The sequence below is a fragment of the Scophthalmus maximus genome, chromosome 12 (assembly GCF_022379125.1).
Source record: "Scophthalmus maximus strain ysfricsl-2021 chromosome 12, ASM2237912v1, whole genome shotgun sequence".
Classification (NCBI taxonomy): domain Eukaryota; kingdom Metazoa; phylum Chordata; class Actinopteri; order Pleuronectiformes; family Scophthalmidae; genus Scophthalmus; species Scophthalmus maximus.
The window spans coordinates 17427586-17446337 of NC_061526.1; the positions used below are offsets into that span (position 1 = coordinate 17427586).

Below are 18752 nucleotides of genomic sequence, written 5' to 3' on the forward strand. Positions count from 1 at the left end.
CTTGGTTGTCCCGAGTTTGTACTAAAGTTCTAAACTCAACTCTGTTTCATGACACATTTTGCTTTCAAAAGAATGTCAAAATATAATTAATTTGGTAAAAAAATTTTGCTGCTATAAGTGTTTCTTAATCTTTAATGATCCTGCTGCATAAATGTTAAACTTGCTTCTAAGAGAGGGCTAAGCAGTGAAAGTAACGAGCATCAGCTGTGGGTGTAAATTAAAGGCACCATTAATAATTGATAATGCGCTAAAGGTAAATGCATCCTACATGATTTACTCTTGAGAGATGGATTTAAGGTAAAGTGGCCTCTGTGCCTCGGTTATTGGACTGGAGGGAATCAACAATGCAGCTGCACCACAAGGTACGAACAGCAACCAAGATACTTTACATCACCCACAGGGAAAAAATGTGGAGAACATAAGACCACTCATTGTGTAAAGTGTTCCAAGTTTATGTACAACGTAAGATTCAGATGAGTTTAAAAACAATGACATTACAGGCAGATTTTATTGTTCCCATACTGAGGGTCTCTAACAATTTTAGTTTAACCGATAGAAATCTTATACACCAGATATTACCTCTGAACTTTGTTTCAAATCACATTTTTGACAAGTGAACAGAAATGGAATTTTAAAAATAAATGAATATTTTTCTATCAAAATGCATTTTATTATCTATTCATCTTTAAGTTGTGAGTATAAATGAACACTACAATAGTACAGTAAAGGAGAAAAATGAACAAATGAAACAGAATTAAGGCAGATGAGATGTCTACTGCCTCTTAGAAAATCAGCATCCTGGGAATAAAAACGTTTTCAGTATGATAACATTTACATTAAAAATAAATGTCGATTGTTTTTATAATTAAATCAGAATGAAATCTACAAAGACGCTTTAAATGTGTTTATAGCAATGATGTGGGATTAGTATTTATATTTTCTATATTTAATTTTTTTTTACGACAGATAATATGAATCTTTTTACATCAGGCATCAGCATCTCTGCGTTATCACAAGCCACCGGAAGTGTGACTTATGTGTCCCCGCCCCGGCTGCTCAGTCAGTCCAACCTGAAGAGAAGGAGAGTCCACGGGCTAAAAATATAATAGCTAACACAAGATGGCCGGTTTGCCTCGTAGGATTATAAAGGTACACTTTTGACCGGACGGAGTATATGAACGTTAACGAGCCAGTGTGTTTGTATCATAACGATCATTTTTAATGCGAATGCGGAAGTGAAGTTTAATGCGTTCCGGCGTGTAGCGTGACGTTAGCGCGGCTAGCACGACTAGCTCCCGTCGAGCTAGTTGTCGAGCTAGCGCGCTGGTCCGCGTCTTGCTAGTGTTTTGTTTGCCACTTCCGTTCTCGCTCCTCTCTTCTCTTGTCAGGGGGTCGGGTGCGTGTGCGTTTCCCCTTCCGTGCTTGTGCCGCGGTTATCAACACCGCCGGCTCGACGAGCCCGCAGTGCGAGTTAACTGAATAGTGTCAAATCGTCCCAGTCGCCATATGAATGGGTCCGCTAGGTGCGCTAGGCTAGCGGCTGCGGCGCTGCGTGTCCGGCGGTTCACATGTCGGCGGGCGCTGGTGTGGCGCGCCGCCCCTCGTGCTCGCTAGTCGGCTGAATGGATCGAAGTAAAGCCAACGTGCTCGCGGTGCTCCTGTCAGATGAGACGACTCGACGAGTTGGAGCCCCAGTGTCAGGCCCTGTTGACCTCACCGCTGGGCCCGGCCCCGGCGCTGGGCGAGAGACGACGACGACGACCCCCCCCCCTCTTCTTCCGCCACATCTAGATGGATTTAACCGATTTCTAAAACTACCGCTGACACGGTGAAATCACGACTCGCCTTCCATCACGGAGACTTGAGTTTCCTTCTCCAAACCACAACAAAGACGCATTTGTCTTCACAGCGAGATGAACACCAGTTTCCTTCCTGTTTGCTGCAGATGTTTCTCTTGCACCTGCTTTTTGTGAACTGCAGAAATATGAACTCATCTTCCACTTCCTCCTTGTCATTCTCATTGTCCCTCAGTGTCTCACAATACTTAATTGATTCACGTTCACCCTCAGGATTCTGCAAGTCCACTTTCTATAAAAAAAAAACATATTAAAATGTCAGCCTCTCTTAAATAATGTATTGAAATAAAAAGGGATCATACGTCAATTCATAATTTAAATGCATGTATCAATACAATAATGGGCTCCTATTTTTAATAATTCATTAGTCATTTTAGTTATTTTATAATTAAGAATGCTTGACAATCGGTTCCTATGATTTGTTGCTAGGCTGAGTTGTATCCCAGAATTATATATATTACATTAAATAAATTGTTGGTTTACAATATTGGGAAGTTTTTTGATTTCAGTAAATCTTTGTTCCGCATGTGAGAAGTGCTCCAGTCCAAGCACCAACAGTCTTAGACTCCAAATCCCAACTGCAAAACCATCTAACTTTTATTTGATTTGAAAAAATGCACTTTAACTACAGTTCACATTATTGTATATAGTATTGTTATTTTTTGGCATAGTGTTTCTATTTTATGCTATTAGCCTCAGATTTTGTTTCTATTGTACTTTATTTTATTATCACACTTTCCCCTGTGCTGCTGCACTTTGTGCTGTCGATCCTGAATTTCCCGTTCGGGGGGTCAATAAAGGTTCAGCTTATCTAATCTCAGCTGCATTTTTAGTTCCTATGTAAAAAAAAATACTTTGAGGAATCTTGTTTTGTCTGTATGTGTGAGCGTCAAAGCGTGGTGAAACTTAACTTTGTCATCCATTTTAATCCAAAAATGTCTTTCTAAATCCCAACTTGTCAACAACGGTGTTTGTGTTGTGTGTTTCTCATTTCTTGCCACACAGGAGACACAGCGGTTGATGGCCGAGCCTGTTCCCGGGATCACGGCCACGCCTGATGAAGGGAACGCACGTTACTTCCACGTGGTCATCGCAGGGCCTCAAGACTCTCCGTTTGAAGGAGGCACATTTAAACTTGAACTATTCCTTCCAGAAGAGTATCCTATGGCAGCTCCCAAAGTGCGATTCATGACCAAAATCTACCACCCCAACGTCGACAAACTGGGAAGAATATGTTTAGACATTTTGAAAGGTAAGAAAACATGACAAATAAGTGTGTATGTACTTGATGGGTTTTATTTCTCCTCTGATTGGCACTGGTATGGAACTACACTGACGGCATACAGCTTCTCCTTCTTCACCAAAAACATCTTTTATATTGGTTTTATTATGGACAGGTAGCAAACACCAGACTCGTCAAAGCTTGTTTATGGGAAGTGCGTGATTCTCCCATTAGTACACAGCAGCCGTTTTGAGGCGCAGACTCTCAGATTCAGTTTTTACTGTCACGGCCAGATTGTGTCTTATCAAATCAGCAATTACCTTGTCATAATATGAGATGAATGAGAAGCAGACAGTTTTATTTGCAAATAGCACTGTCTCACTCGTGTGAGACAGAAACCTCATGTGATTACATCCATTTAATCCAGTTTTGAGGCTAAACAAACTCAAGGTGATGTTTATTTTGCAACAGCAGCTCACACAACCAAAGAGGGGTTTGCCAGGCTCGCTTTAAGATATTGGAAGAACATTTTGCAACAGACTGATTTATGGGCACACTGATCTGCACTCATAGTTTTTGTACTATCTCATCTTTTCAGTTTTGTTTCATTAGATTTACAAGATCCGCGGTTGTTTTCCATTATCCTGTAGGTTTAGGAGAAAGCGTATCTGACCAATTAGTGGTCGGCTTCAGCTGTCAGCCATGACGATTACATCTTGTGGCTGCATGGGCATCATTATCAACTAATACCAGTGATACCATAAAGTTTGCCTCTTTTTCCAAATTTGACCTATAAACTGTCGTTTCTTTTTCCTCTCTTGCACCTCCCCCCCCCAAACTTTCCTTCTTCCAGATAAGTGGTCTCCAGCCTTGCAGATCCGTACAGTGTTGCTATCTATCCAGGCGTTATTAAGTGCTCCCAATCCAGATGATCCCCTGGCAAATGATGTCGCAGAGCAGTGGAAGAAAAACGAAAGCCATGCCATTGAGACAGGTCAGGAGCACCTTCGTATTTTTGTCGAACACTCATTAAATCACACTGGATCATCAGCTGCACCCAACTTTATCATAGTCAGCACAGTTTGTCACAGATTTCCAATATGATAAATAATTTGACAGATGGCTGTTACCATTGGACCAATTCCAGATCCTTTGAATCGCTGTCCACTTGTCACATCTTCCCAAATGATTCAAAGTTTAAGGTGTTGCCTTCTTGAATGGTTGAAAAGGGAAAAAAAGCCTGTGTGAGTGGAACTGAGATGGTGATCTAATCCAACTGCAAATGCAGACAAGTGCGACAGTGAGCATGAAAAATCGATGGATTTCTCTTGGGTCAATCATAATAAAATGGTACCAGAATATCGGCTCATAAGTCTGAACATCACATTTCCTAAAAGACACTGCCTCAAATGAAAGGTGTCTTTGCTGCTCTCGTGGCATTGTAAATAAAGCGCAATGTTTTGACATTTTACAAAATGAGAGAAAATTGGTTGGAAGGATTCAGTGATCGTAGTCACTTGTCCCTTGATCACCTCGTTAAACAAAGCTCAGAGACCTGCCTGTATATGCTGAATGGTTAGTAGGAGGACGGTGGAATAATTTTCACTGTTATATAAACATAGAACACTGTTCCTTTTGGGTTTCTGTTACTCTTTATCCTTTAAGTGATACTGTTTTTCCTCTTCCATTTTTTTTGTCCTTAACTACGTAAATTATTCTGTACATTTGTAACTTCAAAAACTACCGTGGTGGCAATTCATGCCACCTCCTCCTCAGCTGTGGTGTTTGTACTCTGCTACACCAACTCTGAGTTACCCCCAAGCATCTTTTTCTGCATTCTGCATTATTGTATTGGCCAATACCAGCACATCTGTGAAAGGCTAACTGTCTTACTAGTTTTGCGTGTGGATATCCTGGGACATTTCAGTGACTACGATAAGCCCATTGCTCTGGAGGTTTGTTTGATCGAGCACATCTGTGAACACTCTGCACACACTTTGTTATCCACAGTCCTCCACAACCATTCTATCTTTCTGTGTCTCCCCCCCTTCAGCCCGAACATGGACCCGGCTCTACGCAGGCAACACTGAAGTATAGAAGAAGAGAGACGAGGCGTCTGAATGTGAAACACAAAATGTACTCCTATTCTGTCAACATTTGAATTTAACGGACACAAAAAAAAGAGAAAAAAAAAGATTATAAGTCCAAATCTATTTGAACGAAATGGCGAGATTCACTGCTGCAGACCTCTGGGTGACTTGTTTGACTGATTTCCCTCTAAGACGCGTTAAATGTGTGTTAGTCTTTTTTTTCTTTTTCTCCCCGTGTTGCTATTTAAATGCATGAAGAAGGATGGCACCCTCCCCACTTCAGTCTTAAAAATAACATGCAATATGGTACGTTTGCAAAATATACATTAAAGCTGCCCTCCTTTTAACACATGCATCATTTGTCAACACATCTGTACGTCTTTTTGTGAGAGATGACAGGTTTTACTTCAACACATGGTGTACAGCTGCCTCCTCACCACCACTACTAGTAGTAAGCAGTCGAAAATTATTAATATGAATGAGGAAAATTCCCTTTACTCTCTTTAGGGAATAAGATGAGTTGTTAGGACGTAAGCCAGTACACTGTACGAAAAGGATGGATGAATTTCCACACCTTTGTGTCTGCATAGCAACAAATTCACAAGACCGAATATTTAATAGGTGGTGCAGCTACTGTAGTTCACCCTCGCCTCACATGGGGCGCTGACGTTTTGCGCGCACACGACAAACGTGAACTTATTTGTGGAATTGGACACAAAAACAAGTCTGTTGAAATGGTTCCACACAGAAAACCTGCTCAAATGGTTCTTCAATCCTTTATAAACTATAACTTCAGCGTGAAATATAGGAAGATTAATTAGAGACAAAAAAAAAGGAAAAGAGACCTTTTCATCCACATGAATTTCAAGATGTCTTGATACCTGCCAAATTAGCCGGTAAAGAATACACAGTACTTTAAAGACGCAGCTAACGTTAAATTGCATTAAGTTGTGATTTCTTTTCACTACTTACAGCTTAACATCGGTCTCAAATTGATAGAAAACCCGGACTACTGTGCGATCAGATGCCTGATTCCAATTAGATGAGGATTGTTCTGAAAGAATCCAAAAATTGACCCGTTAAAATGTGAGCTTTTGTTTCTATCACGTCCAGCAGTCTGTTTTGGCAGTAGAATGAAATGTCGTTAGAGACAAACTGTGGATGTGATGTTTGCTTCATCCACAGTTTATTTCTTTCCAGGGATCAGTTTTCTCAAATCTGTACAAGCTTGATTAAAAGTGGGAGTTTTTCCGGCCCTGTTGGGGCACTTTGGGGGAGGGGGAGCGAGTCCCTTCCACACACTTACAAAAAAAAAAAAGCTTTTCCCAACACATCCAGAAAGGTAGACTAAAACGATGTGTTGAAAACACCAATTTTTTTTAAGAGTGTAGGGACCTTGAGCGTTTTTTATTTTCTGATTTTGTGTGTTTGTTTTTTAATTTCTGTCCATGCTATCTATGTTGCCTGTTCCCTGTTTTATTTACAGTGTTAATTTAAAAAAAGGCATGTACCATAACAAAACTGATATCGGGACTAGTTTTCTTCAGGGGTTTTGTTCTCAGAGTTGTGGTGCTTTCTTTTCAGTTGAGGCTCATCTTTTTTTGGGGGGGGGGGGGGGGGGGGGGGGTTGTCAATTGCTTGTTTCTCTCCGTCGCTTTCTAAAGTGGGTCTTTACCTGCTTCTGCTCGTTTTATATGATCTGTGCTGATTATGCAAGTGGATTAAATTTATTCCGGAGGAAAGATTGGCTGTTATCAGGAATACAAAAAATAAAGATAAGGGGTCTGCAACGCGCTGTTACAGATTTTCTATTGGCTAGAAATCTAGAGATCCCTCAAAACTGCACGCGGGAAAATCCTGCGTCAAATTCTGCTTTGAGATTCATTGTTGACCCGTCGAGGAGCTGTCTATTAAAAATAGGCTGAAACTTTCCTTTTAAACAGATGCTGTGTTAGTGGGTTAGAGGGATCAGTGTGACTCGTCGTCCAGTGACTTAGGCCCTCCGTGATCATCTCGCTTCTGTGTGGCTCATCTGAGGGAGGACTGTAACGTTACGTTGTGGTACAACTATTTTTGTTTTCCTCTTTTCTTGCTCTTTCTTGGAATATATCGCGGGCTTTGGTGTCGCTTAGGTTCGTCTGTGTCCTGTCCTCACCCAGAAGTATTTACCGTTTCTAACCGCTGCATTTACTCACGTCCGTATGATGGAGCACGGCTTAAATATGTATTGTTTCACTGAGGACCTTGACGGCCATCTTAAAAACGAGAAACAGTCACTCACTGGATTTTTGAAGCATCTAGATCAAAAAAATAAAATAAATATTGAGAGATCAAGCTCTTTATTAATCAGCTCCCCATGTGTAAAGAATAAGAAGAGTTCTGTCGGTAATTTCAGTACATTTGCATACATGGCTCTTCACAACACTCTGTAAATAAACTGAGTTGAGTAAGTAAGTGGAGGCTCGTCTGGTTTATGTCGTGTGTGATTTGTGTTCCGTAAAGGTGAAAATTTACAGTGGAGCGCTGCTAATCTCACCCATTAACACGTCTCTCACAGCTTTCGAACGTACATCCATTCGGCACATTACAATTTGCAGCCTCCATAATCTACTGTATTTTAAGGCGTCTGTGGTGGTGTTCAGAAAAGCCATAATTGGAGCCAGGACATGAAATAATTCTCCACGGGTGGAAGGAAGTTGTGAAACATCCCTGGTACACACCCTGGAAAGAAAAACAACAAACTACACACTGCATGTTTTTTAGCAGGAGCTCGGACCCTTCGTGTCCGACAGGATCTAGTTCATGTACAGCAGAAAGTCAAGCTGCCATTTGTTTTAGTTAAGTTCTGTTTTCATAGGGAAAGTATATAACAGAACAAAGCCAAAATTCTGTCTGGCATTATATGCAGCTGGTACACCGCGGACCTTGGTACAGAATGTCGGGGGTTTGATTCCCAGTCAGGACACAGACAAGGACCCGAATGCTACTTGATTATCTATGATATGAGTGTAATAATGTGTTAGTCGCTTTGGATAAAAGCGTAATTTTTTCCCCCCTTTTTTTTATCTGGACCTTTGTCATAATACAATACAAAAAACAAGATATTCCCTCAGAATAGAATAAATAGCAAAAATGGTACAAAATCATTGAGGTCCAACTGTGTAGGTCATCAAATAGAAATATATTTATATATTTATTTCTATATTATATTTATTAAATTGCAAAAGATACGACTTACTGGATATTTCAAGTACATCCAGATAAATGGTTTTTGAATTGGAATATGTCCATTCAAAAATCAACATTAGGTGTTTCAATTATTATTACAGTTGATATTCAGATTGTGAATTCCACCTCTGCTTTCTCTTGCTCCTTTCTGCTGCTGTTCCATATATTCTTCACAAGATGGCGCTTCGTTGGAAGTGAGCTGGACCGGACACCTTGATATCACTGAAGCATCTTTTAAGAGGAAAAATAGTTTTCTGACAGCTGCTTGTTTTTATCTGTTTGCTTTTCTAAGGTCGGCCTTTTTTGGGATGTGTTCAACCACTGGACTCATTTCTGTTGGATCTCTCCGCAAGATTCATCTCTTACGCTGTATTTCATTAAGAAACACATTTTTTTTTGGGCCTTCAAGATGAGTAGAAATGTCACCAAACACGATCTCTAACCTTCTGTACCCTCGTCCTCTGACTTGTGGTCACTACCCAGAACAATCCTGGATCCGTGTGCCTTCCCCCTGCAGGAGGCACCTGTCCTGGAGGCCCGAAGCGTCCTTCAGGTTGTTCCTCACCACAAACAAAGGTTGCGCAACGTTTTTTATGATCATGACTGGGTTTATATGGCAACAGTGAGTCACTCGGGCAGGTATGCAGCCATTCTTTGAGTGGAATTGCAGGAAACGATTCCCCCCCCCCCCACTATCTGAAATATCTGACAAAACATTAACTAGTCCCCGGAGGGCTGTTGTCTCTGGAAAGTGGCTTGTTATTGCACCGTCCATCCTCAGTAAATCTCCGTCTGGAGAGATATGTTTAGTCCTCAAGTCGGTGAATATACCTTGAAACAGTTCCTCGTGCGTTTTTTTTAATTTTTTAGAGATATGAGCTCATCTATGACGCACTACTATGGAGTTAACACGAGTTGGTATTTGAGGTTGATTATTATAACAATGTGTGATGGTTTTTGCTGACTTGTTATCGCTTGTGGTTCTGGCAACACACTGCATCTGCTCATTCTCAGTGTGTTATTGTTGTTGTACATTCAGACCTGACACTCTCGGTGCTCTGCCTGTAGCCAGACTTTATTTTATGACTATTAACGCCACATTTTTGGGGTGGGGGTTGTTTCAGCATACTTTGCAGCACAGATGTACAGTCTCCCCCACATGTGACAGCCTTCACCACAGGGACAGGGATACAATAATGCCAGGGAAAAAACGTTTACAAATATAAATATCAGGAAAATACCACCTTGGTTTTTCTTTTTTTTTTTTAAATTTTTTTTTTAATTACAGTGTGTCCAAAACTCCCAGAGGAAATACTGAGGGCATGAACTCGATACTGCCACTGGCGGCGACCAGACGGCGAAACGTGCAGCGACATGTTTCGGCACAACTGTTGATGTGGAGACGAAATGCACAGGGGACGACCCGTCACGTACAACAGCTCCGGAGTTGCCGGGGAGCAGTTTGTTTCCCTGTCGAATTACTCCGTCATTGTCAAGTGTCGCGTTGAAACTAATCAGACGAAATCAGAATAAATCATTTTTGTGTGAGTGGTAACTTCCCCCTCGCTCTTTTAAAAGACTCTAGTCTAGTATCAGCTGATACAAATACAATATTCATGATGCAGATCCCTTTCAAAACAAGCAGTTTACAGTTGCTCCTCGCTGCAGCACTTGCAGTCTTTGCCACTGAAAATAACCCGAACGGGAACATGACCTGCCTTAACTTGATGCACGGCATCAATCTTTCTTTCTCTCTAGCCTACAGTGTAATTCATACACGATGACGAGCTGTTGACAATGCAGAGCTGCAGCTCCAGCGATGAACCAGCGCGGACAGCGTCCCAAACTTAGCCCTGCTCCTCTGACGGGGCAGCTCATCTCTCGCCGCGACTGCTGAGTCGCAGGTGAAAACATTCTGGGCCACACGGTTGATGCGGACGAGGCGACGAGGGGACGGCACACTTCCTCTTTCGGCTGTCGCGTGTCGTCGGCATCAGCACTTCTGGGAAATCCTGACTCCCGTGTTTGGGGTCTGAGAGATGTTGGTGTGTGTCTGCTGCTTCAGTTGGTTTTTATTTTGATTTGTTTTTGTTGTTTTGTTCCGAAATTCCCTTTTTTCCCCCCTCCCCATCTCTCACTCCCCGGCCTCCCCTCTCCGTTCTGTATCGTTCCCTCTATCCTTCAGCCCTCTCCTCTGTCCCACTGCAGATGAAGTTAAAGGGGGGGGGCTGCAGTCGTACCCTCCTCGTGTTATGCAACCATCTTTATCAATCTCTTATGTCAACCAGCCAAAAGGGAATCCCTCATTTCTCATCACGGCAGGTGTCTGGACGCTCTCTATCACAGACGCTATACGAAAAACAGCTGCAGTGGAATTCTAATGTTGTTTTCTGTGAGTGCAGCTCAAGTTTACAGCTGATAGATTACATATCTGCAAATCATACCTCTTTGTTGGGGGGGGGGGAGCTCATCTGAAGCCGCCGTGACTCCCTGAACTTCTCATCTCGCGACGTAGTCACTGCATGTCTCATCCCTGCGTGATGCAGGACTTTGTTCACAGGAAAAGTTTCGCCTAATCAGGAATGGAAGAATTTAAATTTAAGAATGTAAATGTTGCTGTGCATCATCTACAGAACTGGAATGGCTGTTAATCTGATTAAGATATGAAGATATATAACTTGATCCTTGGACCCACACGTACTGTACATCAGGTGCAGTTTTTCGTTTAAAAATCAAATGTATTTATCGGTTTAGAAATACCCTCTGTGTGTGCGTGTGTGTGTCAGAGGAATTCCTCTTCTGCTCTTGTGTGTTCAACAGTGAGAACAGACTGTCCTGGGCCATCCTTCCATTTCCTTGCACTCTCTCTGTCTCTCTCTCTCTCTCTCTCTCTCTCTCTCTCTCTCTATATATATATATGTATATGTATATATATATATACATATATATATATATATATATATATATATATATATATATATATATATATATATGTATATGTATATATATATATACATATATATATATATATATATATATATATATATATATATATATATACATATATATATATATATATATATATATATATATATATATATATGTATATGTATATGTATATATATATATATATATATATATATATAGATCAGCCACTGCAGAGAAGGATGGAAGGGCATCTGTGCGTGCGTGCGTACGTGCGTGTGTGTTTGCAGTTTCCCCGAACGTGGCCACCCAGTCACCTGTGAGACCGGCCTCTCTTCATGCCTTTTTCAGTTGCAGTTTCAAACTCATATGGTTTCGCAGCATGCTCTGTAAAAGCAGTTGTAGTTTAACCGAAACGCAGGAACACTCCTCCCTCATTCCTCGCTCTTTTTTTTCGCACCCTCATGCCAACGCAAACACTGAAGAAGTAAGCCTGGGCTCGTTTCAAAGCCCCGCTTCCTGGCGATTGTTGGGATGGCACATGATTGACAGGCCCGCGACAAATGGACACATGCTGGGTCTGGGTAGGAATCTACAAGTACACGGGTGTCTGTTCTGAGAGGGGCGAACATCCCTCTGTTGCCTCAAAGATGTTACATGGGTTGGATGAATGATTCAAACAAACAACTCCCTGCGGTTGGTGTTGAGGTGGATGAGGCAAACAAATCAACTCTGGCGCCCCACCACGTTGTTTCGTTCGAACCAGTGATCAGATACAGAACGATGATTACGTCGGAGCGGTGATCTTGTCAGATATTACAGATACACACACACACAGTCGTCGGGGGGAGCGGTGGTAGTCTCGCCCATCAGGGATAAACGTCAATAATTAACATCTTGTCTCCATTCATTGGATTGTTTTCTGATTGGGGCTCTGAGCGGGGATAAGCCCCCACCCAGACTCCGAAATAGATCCCACGTCTTTGCGCGGACGAATGACACGTTACTGTATCGCACCAGCGTAAGTCATGCTGCTGCTGACAATGCTGATCGATAACCTGTCAAACAATGTGCTGATAGTGAGGTTGTAGCACTCGGGGCCCTTATCTGTCTTTGTCTGTTTCACCGAGTTGCACTCCGGTGGGTTTGCGTGTCGCGATAAGATAAACGCAGACTGATCGGCAGGTTATTGGCTAACCAGGTTGGAATGTCAAATATTTATAACACATTTCAACTTTATGGTGTTAGGTTTCACTAAATTAGATCATTTGTTTGGCTGACAATGGAAAGTTTCACAACCTGTGTGGAGACAGCAACTCTGAGACGATGTCATGTAAAGCAGAGAGGGCGTACAGCCCAGAATCTACTAATCAGACGACAGATATGGAAATTGTTCGCCAACCTTAAACAACAAAAAAAAGATTCCAATATTTTAAGATTGAACCCCTAAAACTGAGCAAGACAAGGCAGCTTTATTCGTATGGCACACCTCGTGCACCAGGGCAACTCAAAGTGCTTTCCACGGATAGAAGAAGATAGAAAAGGTCAGTTACTAAATGATTTACCATTTAAATTTCACCCATCGACACATTGCCCCCTGACAGTCAAATTAGCCTCGGCGAAGAGGGGTTAAAACCAAAAAAAAAAGCCGGGGTGGATTTGCTTCACATGCCGTTTGCTTGGCCCTGTGTCACACTGTGCGGCTGAGATGAGATGTTTGCCCACGGAATCCGTGCTGGTTATTATCAGGCGCGTATGATGATTACACCTTGAACACCTTGATAAACACGAGTAAATCTCCAGCTTCAGTGTGATAACACCGGCAACTATAACATCAGGTAATGACACCAAATGTCTTCTGTCTGTAAACAATCCGTCCTGGGACCTTTTCGTTCTCTCTCTCCCTCTCTCTCTTTACATTTCCTTTTTTTTTTTTTACAACATAGTGATGATTCCCCCCCCCCCCCCCCCGTCTGTATTCAGGCCACTTTTCCTTGCATAACATCTCATTCATAAAACATCACCACACCTCGGGGAAGGGATGGGGATGAGGCCGTAGAGCATCTGCTGAGATGTACGGAAAACCTTTACTGCAGTGTGAATACTGTACTTGTATAAGGTCACTTCAAGCCATGGTGCAATGTGCTTTCGGTAAATGTCAAGTAAAAGCCGCGTATCTCTAGTAAAGTTAAAAGGAATTTAGCGAGTTACCTAACGGGGAGTCAAGAGCGGGGCCAGGTGAGGTGTGGAGACAACTTTGTTTCACTGTAGAAACTGGAGATCAGCAGCTCTGCGCATTGGCCCGCATATTTTCACTATACGCACGCTATATTAAAAATCTTTTAGGTTTACATGTGTTCTGTCGCCGCGATTCTAAAAGATTGAGTAAAGGTGATTTAAATTAAATAATATTGTCGATATGCATAAATCTCTCTTACTCTAAATACATGATAAATACTTTTTAACCGACAGATGAGAAACGTATTTATTACCTCCCCGGTTTTTAAACACCTTCTTGGAAGTATCTCTTGTGCAGTTGGCCTCTTTGTGAAGTTCTTTGTGAGTTTTCCTTGTTTTTCCACAATCTGCTAATCGCTGATAATTAAAACTATCTCGGTTCATCGCAGTTTTTTAAAAGTGTTCTTGCCTGTGACAGTGACCGTGTCATTTCTGTCACCCACAACGGCCCTCCGGTCAACAAATGGCCCTCAAGGTCAACCTTTAAACCATCCCAACAGAGCACTGCAGTCTAAATAAGATTGGGAGCAGCAGTTAGGCATTTCCATTTTGTCCTCGAAGAAGTACGGGTCACGGTCATATTCTGAGATTTGACCAACCTGTTTGGGTGAATGAACCCTTTTTTTCCGGCCTGTGAGTGTGTGTGTGTGTGTGTGTGTGTGTGATCACCGCTGTGGGGTTTTGCTTCAGGCTACTTTCCCACATTCTGGCAATCACACTGTCCCTGTCTGGGTTTGTTTATGCCCCTTAAAACCCAATCTTCACATGATTATGGAGTGTCTGTGTTTTTGTTCTACCTCAAGGAGACAGAGGCATCATTGTGAGAGAGACGTTTGGCCGCAGGTAGCCTCCGCCGTCTTACTAGCAGCAGTTAAAAGGCGGCGTCGCAATAGAAAGTCTCCATAAAATCTCCAGAAACACATTGATATCATGATTTATTTTCTCCTCTTATGTCAATCTGCTGACCCAATTTCATGACCTCACCCCCTCTCTCCCTGTATTGCTGATCGCCACCAGACAATCCATCCCTAAGTGATGTTTACCCCGTTGAGTCTATTTTATGTTCAACTATCGTAATGACGGGTTTTTAGATATGCACCAACAAGCACTCATTGTGTCCCTCAGCCCTCACAACCAAGCCATTGTCGTTCCTGCATCTGCAGCCCCGAGACCTGTACTTATTCTGTTGTATAAACGGTTGAGCGAGATGTTGATGTGACTTGTTTTCCACTGTGATCTCATAGGGCACAGTCTGGAAAAAGGCTCGGTAGACTTCATCACGATTGCCACTGCATTGAGTAATGACTTCGAAAGCTTGCCATTGCTACTGTTGAGCAGCTGTGTGTCAATCAAAGCGGCACTAATGAATATTTTTTAATTTAACAGTCTATTGAATGACTTTGTCTAGTATGAAAGGTGCCACTTGTAGACACGAACCCACAGAGCATTATAACAGACTCTGCAGTATTGCTCTCAAGCTCCATGGAGCATTCCACAGTCTTTTAGCTCATTGTTTTAATTTTGTGGGGTTACGACCCTAGGTCAGGCTTGATGGCATTGATCTATTTGGGAAGACGTCACGGGCTCCGTGATCAACAGTGACATCAGCTCACGTCCATCTTAGCAGCCCTGGCCGGCTGTCGCTGGATGAGCTCCATCCATCCTATGAAGACTTTCACCTCACCCTTAATACCTGCAAACAATTGCCCCGTGTCACTGTGAATATATAAGGGAGGGCTGAGTTTACTGAAGCTTAATTTTAAACCAAAGTGAATAGAGACCTTACAGGATAACAGATGGCCCTGTCTAAGATTAGTGTGGTTGCTACTGCATGATAGTCATGAACTAAATTTAGGAGGGGATATGATGCCTTATAGTTGGATATTCGCATCTTCCCTGTCAGAGGGCAATTCTGTTTTTGCGTGTGTGTGTGTGTGTGTGTGTGTGTGTGTGTGTGTGTGTGTGTGTGTGTGTGTGTGTGTGTGTGTGTGTGTGTGTGTGTGTGTGTGTGTGTGTGTGTGTGTGTGTGTGTGTGTGTGTGTGTGTGTGTGTGTGTGTGTGTGTGTGTGTGTGTGTCTATAGTTTTCCCTGTCTGGCAAGTGGCCATTCCCTCACATGCCTCATGTCTGAAAGCTCGGCACCGAGGTCAAAGAAGAGACTTATGGGTGAGCTAATCAGCTCAGGAATTTAGACTTTTGCACTCTGATCCACTCCCAGGCAAATGAAGAGGCAGATTAGTCTCCGTGGATAACTGTGTGTATCTATTGGTAAAAAAAAAAAGAAAAAGTAAGCTGTACATCTGTCTACTATGTTGAATAAGTGTGAATATGTATTTATGTATTCATGCGAGTGTTTCCATCTGAGCCCACCTTGTCATCAGAAAGCAGATGTCCTCTGACTCTTGATAAAGCCAGGGCAGCGATAGGCAGACGTGCATTTCTGGCTTCTTCGTCCCTCCATCTGGCTCCGTGTGAGCCAGGAGAAACTGGATCCTCTATTCCCCACTCACCTTGGCTGAAGGGGGGGCGGCTCTTAATTGCCTCCCTTTGCCATGCAAGAAGATGATGATAAACCCACTTCAAGTGGCTCAATGACAGGACGATTTATTTTCCTCTGAGGTGACAGATGCCATTAAGATGATAACATGACTGATCATCTCCCGTTATGCTTGAGAGTAGAAATGAACATGCCTCCCTAAACCTGATACGTTGATGCCAACTAAATTCCTTTGAAATTGTACTAATCCTGTATTATCCTCCAAAATGTTCAGACTCATTTATATAATCTGTTTTTTCTCTCCGAATCCATTAACCATACAGCTACATGACAGATATACAGGAATTCACGTCTTCATTTGAACATTAGCTGTCATTTTGATGATCAATTTATAATCAATCTACCTGTATGTATACCTTTCATAACAAACTCAACAAGTAATTTGTTATTTTATGTTTTGTACCATGACTGCTCTGTGTTTGACATTTGTAATGTGCTGAAAATATCTTTCTCGTAATCAGATCATAATCGGAACAGTGTAATAACCCTGCTTAAACGAGATGATGATGCTGTAGTCTATCACCTCGCTCTAGTAACATGATGACCTGAATGAAAGATTATCGGATTCCCGCCAGATGAGGATGATGACCGCCGCGACTAAAACGACAACATGACTTGTACATCTAACAGGTCCGGGGACATTTCACTCAAAACCACAAATGTCACCATGCTGGTGACATCAGGATTATTCGCTTAATGAAAAAAGTGTCTGTTTTGCCTGTATAATGTCCACTACAGCCCCAGTCAGACAACATAAAGAATCACTGGCAACAACACTTGATTGTCTCAGCCTTTGACCTACTTTAATCAGTCTTATTCTTTGATTTGTCTCTGTCTCCAGGAGCAGTTGTTTTGTGATGTTATCTGGGGAGGAACCACATTGGGATCCTCCTCAACCTGCAGGTCAAAGGTGAACTGAGTGCGAAGGAAGATATTGAAGCAACTGGACAAAAATTTTCTCTGAGCCACGCCACCATAAAACAGTAATTTGATTAGTCACTGTATCCCACGCTTTTTGGGAACTAGATCATTGAAACAGTGACTACATTTAATCAGTTAATAAGCTGCCTACGATGCAATTGCGATTCCAAAAACACCCACCCATTGAGTAGTTACAGAGGGAAGGGGTGTCATTAATCATATGAGTTTAACATGAACAGTCACAGCATGGGAGCGACATCAGATATGATTTGAGACAGATCTTACTCAAATGTGTTTATTCAGGAGTGGTGCTTATTCACAGAGACAGCCCCCACCCCCACCCCCACCACACACACACACACACACACACACACACACACACACACACACACACACACACACACACACACACACACACACAAGCAGACTGTATTACAACACAGGAACCTTTGGCCTAAAGTTAAAACACACCTTTTCATAATCTTCAATTATTTCAATGACACATGTGTTACATGTATTCATATCGAAGGTGGAACTTGAACCATTAGTCTCCCCCTTTTTTTTAACTGCCATAAAAGTGTAATGAAAATGCCATGGCTAATTGTAATCATGACAAATATACAAGATTGTTTTATTTGCTAGATTTTAACATCATGAATGCTGAGCCCAGAGGCCTTAGAAATACAGTGGAAGTTGCTCAACGCCTTTCTTTTGTGGAGTTTAGAGCTCTGCCTTCAGAAATGTTTTTTTTCCTTCTACCTCACAGATCTAAGCAGGGTGGGTGCTGCATGTTTAGGGGTTGAACCTACAATCCTCCGTTTCCATGATAAAACCTTTTTCACAGCAGATATTTGGAGCTGCCATGGGAAAAACACAGGTGCTGCTAGTAACATTAACAATAGCTCTGTTCTATTTAGGTTTCCCCGTAAGCCACGACAATACCAGGACGCTTTACGATAAAGCAGCTAAATGGAATTCAGCCATCATTCATTTAACATTTACACCTGTGCTTTTTCCTACAGCATCATGTCAAAATGTCTGCTGTGGACAAAGAACTGAATCATCTGCACATTATTGATTTAATAGTAGGTTTAGTTAAAAAAACAACTGTATTTCCTACTTCTGTGTCCTGACTGCTGTTGCCACTTACATTACTCACATTCAACCTTGAGGTGTCATTAGACTAAACATATTTAAATTCAACAGTGTCAAGACCAACAAAGAAAGAAGAACATTTTTTCCCCCAACCATAATGATATTCCTGCCGTGTAGAAGGCTCTGAACACACAGAAACAGAAAGTGTAATGATGCATACAACTGAATAAGTAAAACCTGCACATTTTGTTATTTGGTCAAAGATTGACGTAATTGCTCAAATCCACCTTTTTGTTTTATGCTGCTTGATACCTCTGTTCATTTCATAGGGAAATATTGTACTTTCTATTTGACTTGACTGGTTTGTTGGCAGTTGATTATTGATTAATATGATAGGTTTTTAATAGAGAGATTAAACCAGTGTTTGGAAAGTGTGTAGTCTGAGACACATTTCATATGCATGTGTTGTTAACAGCTTCACCTAGTGTAGATTACGTCAGAAAACGGATTTGTGTGTCATAACTTCCTTCTTCCCTTTTCCCATCATTTCACAAACCCCTTACATTGTATCAGATGTACCTGGTGGTGTCCCTGCATGTAAGCGTGTGGTTCTCCACTTGC

General features: G+C 41.9%; 1 protein-coding gene across 1 annotated transcript; it reads left to right on the plus strand.

Annotated features, from left to right (window-relative positions):
* The first annotated feature begins 1020 nt into the window (after positions 1–1020).
* ube2nb (ubiquitin-conjugating enzyme E2Nb) lies at positions 1021–7622 on the plus strand. Its single transcript, XM_035646165.2, has 4 exons — positions 1021–1149; positions 2862–3108; positions 3932–4072; positions 5132–7622. Exons 1-4 carry the CDS (start codon positions 1120–1122, stop codon positions 5173–5175), a joined length of 462 nt encoding a protein of 153 aa, XP_035502058.1. The 5' UTR covers positions 1021–1119; the 3' UTR covers positions 5176–7622.
* The last annotated feature ends 11130 nt before the right edge of the window (positions 7623–18752 follow it).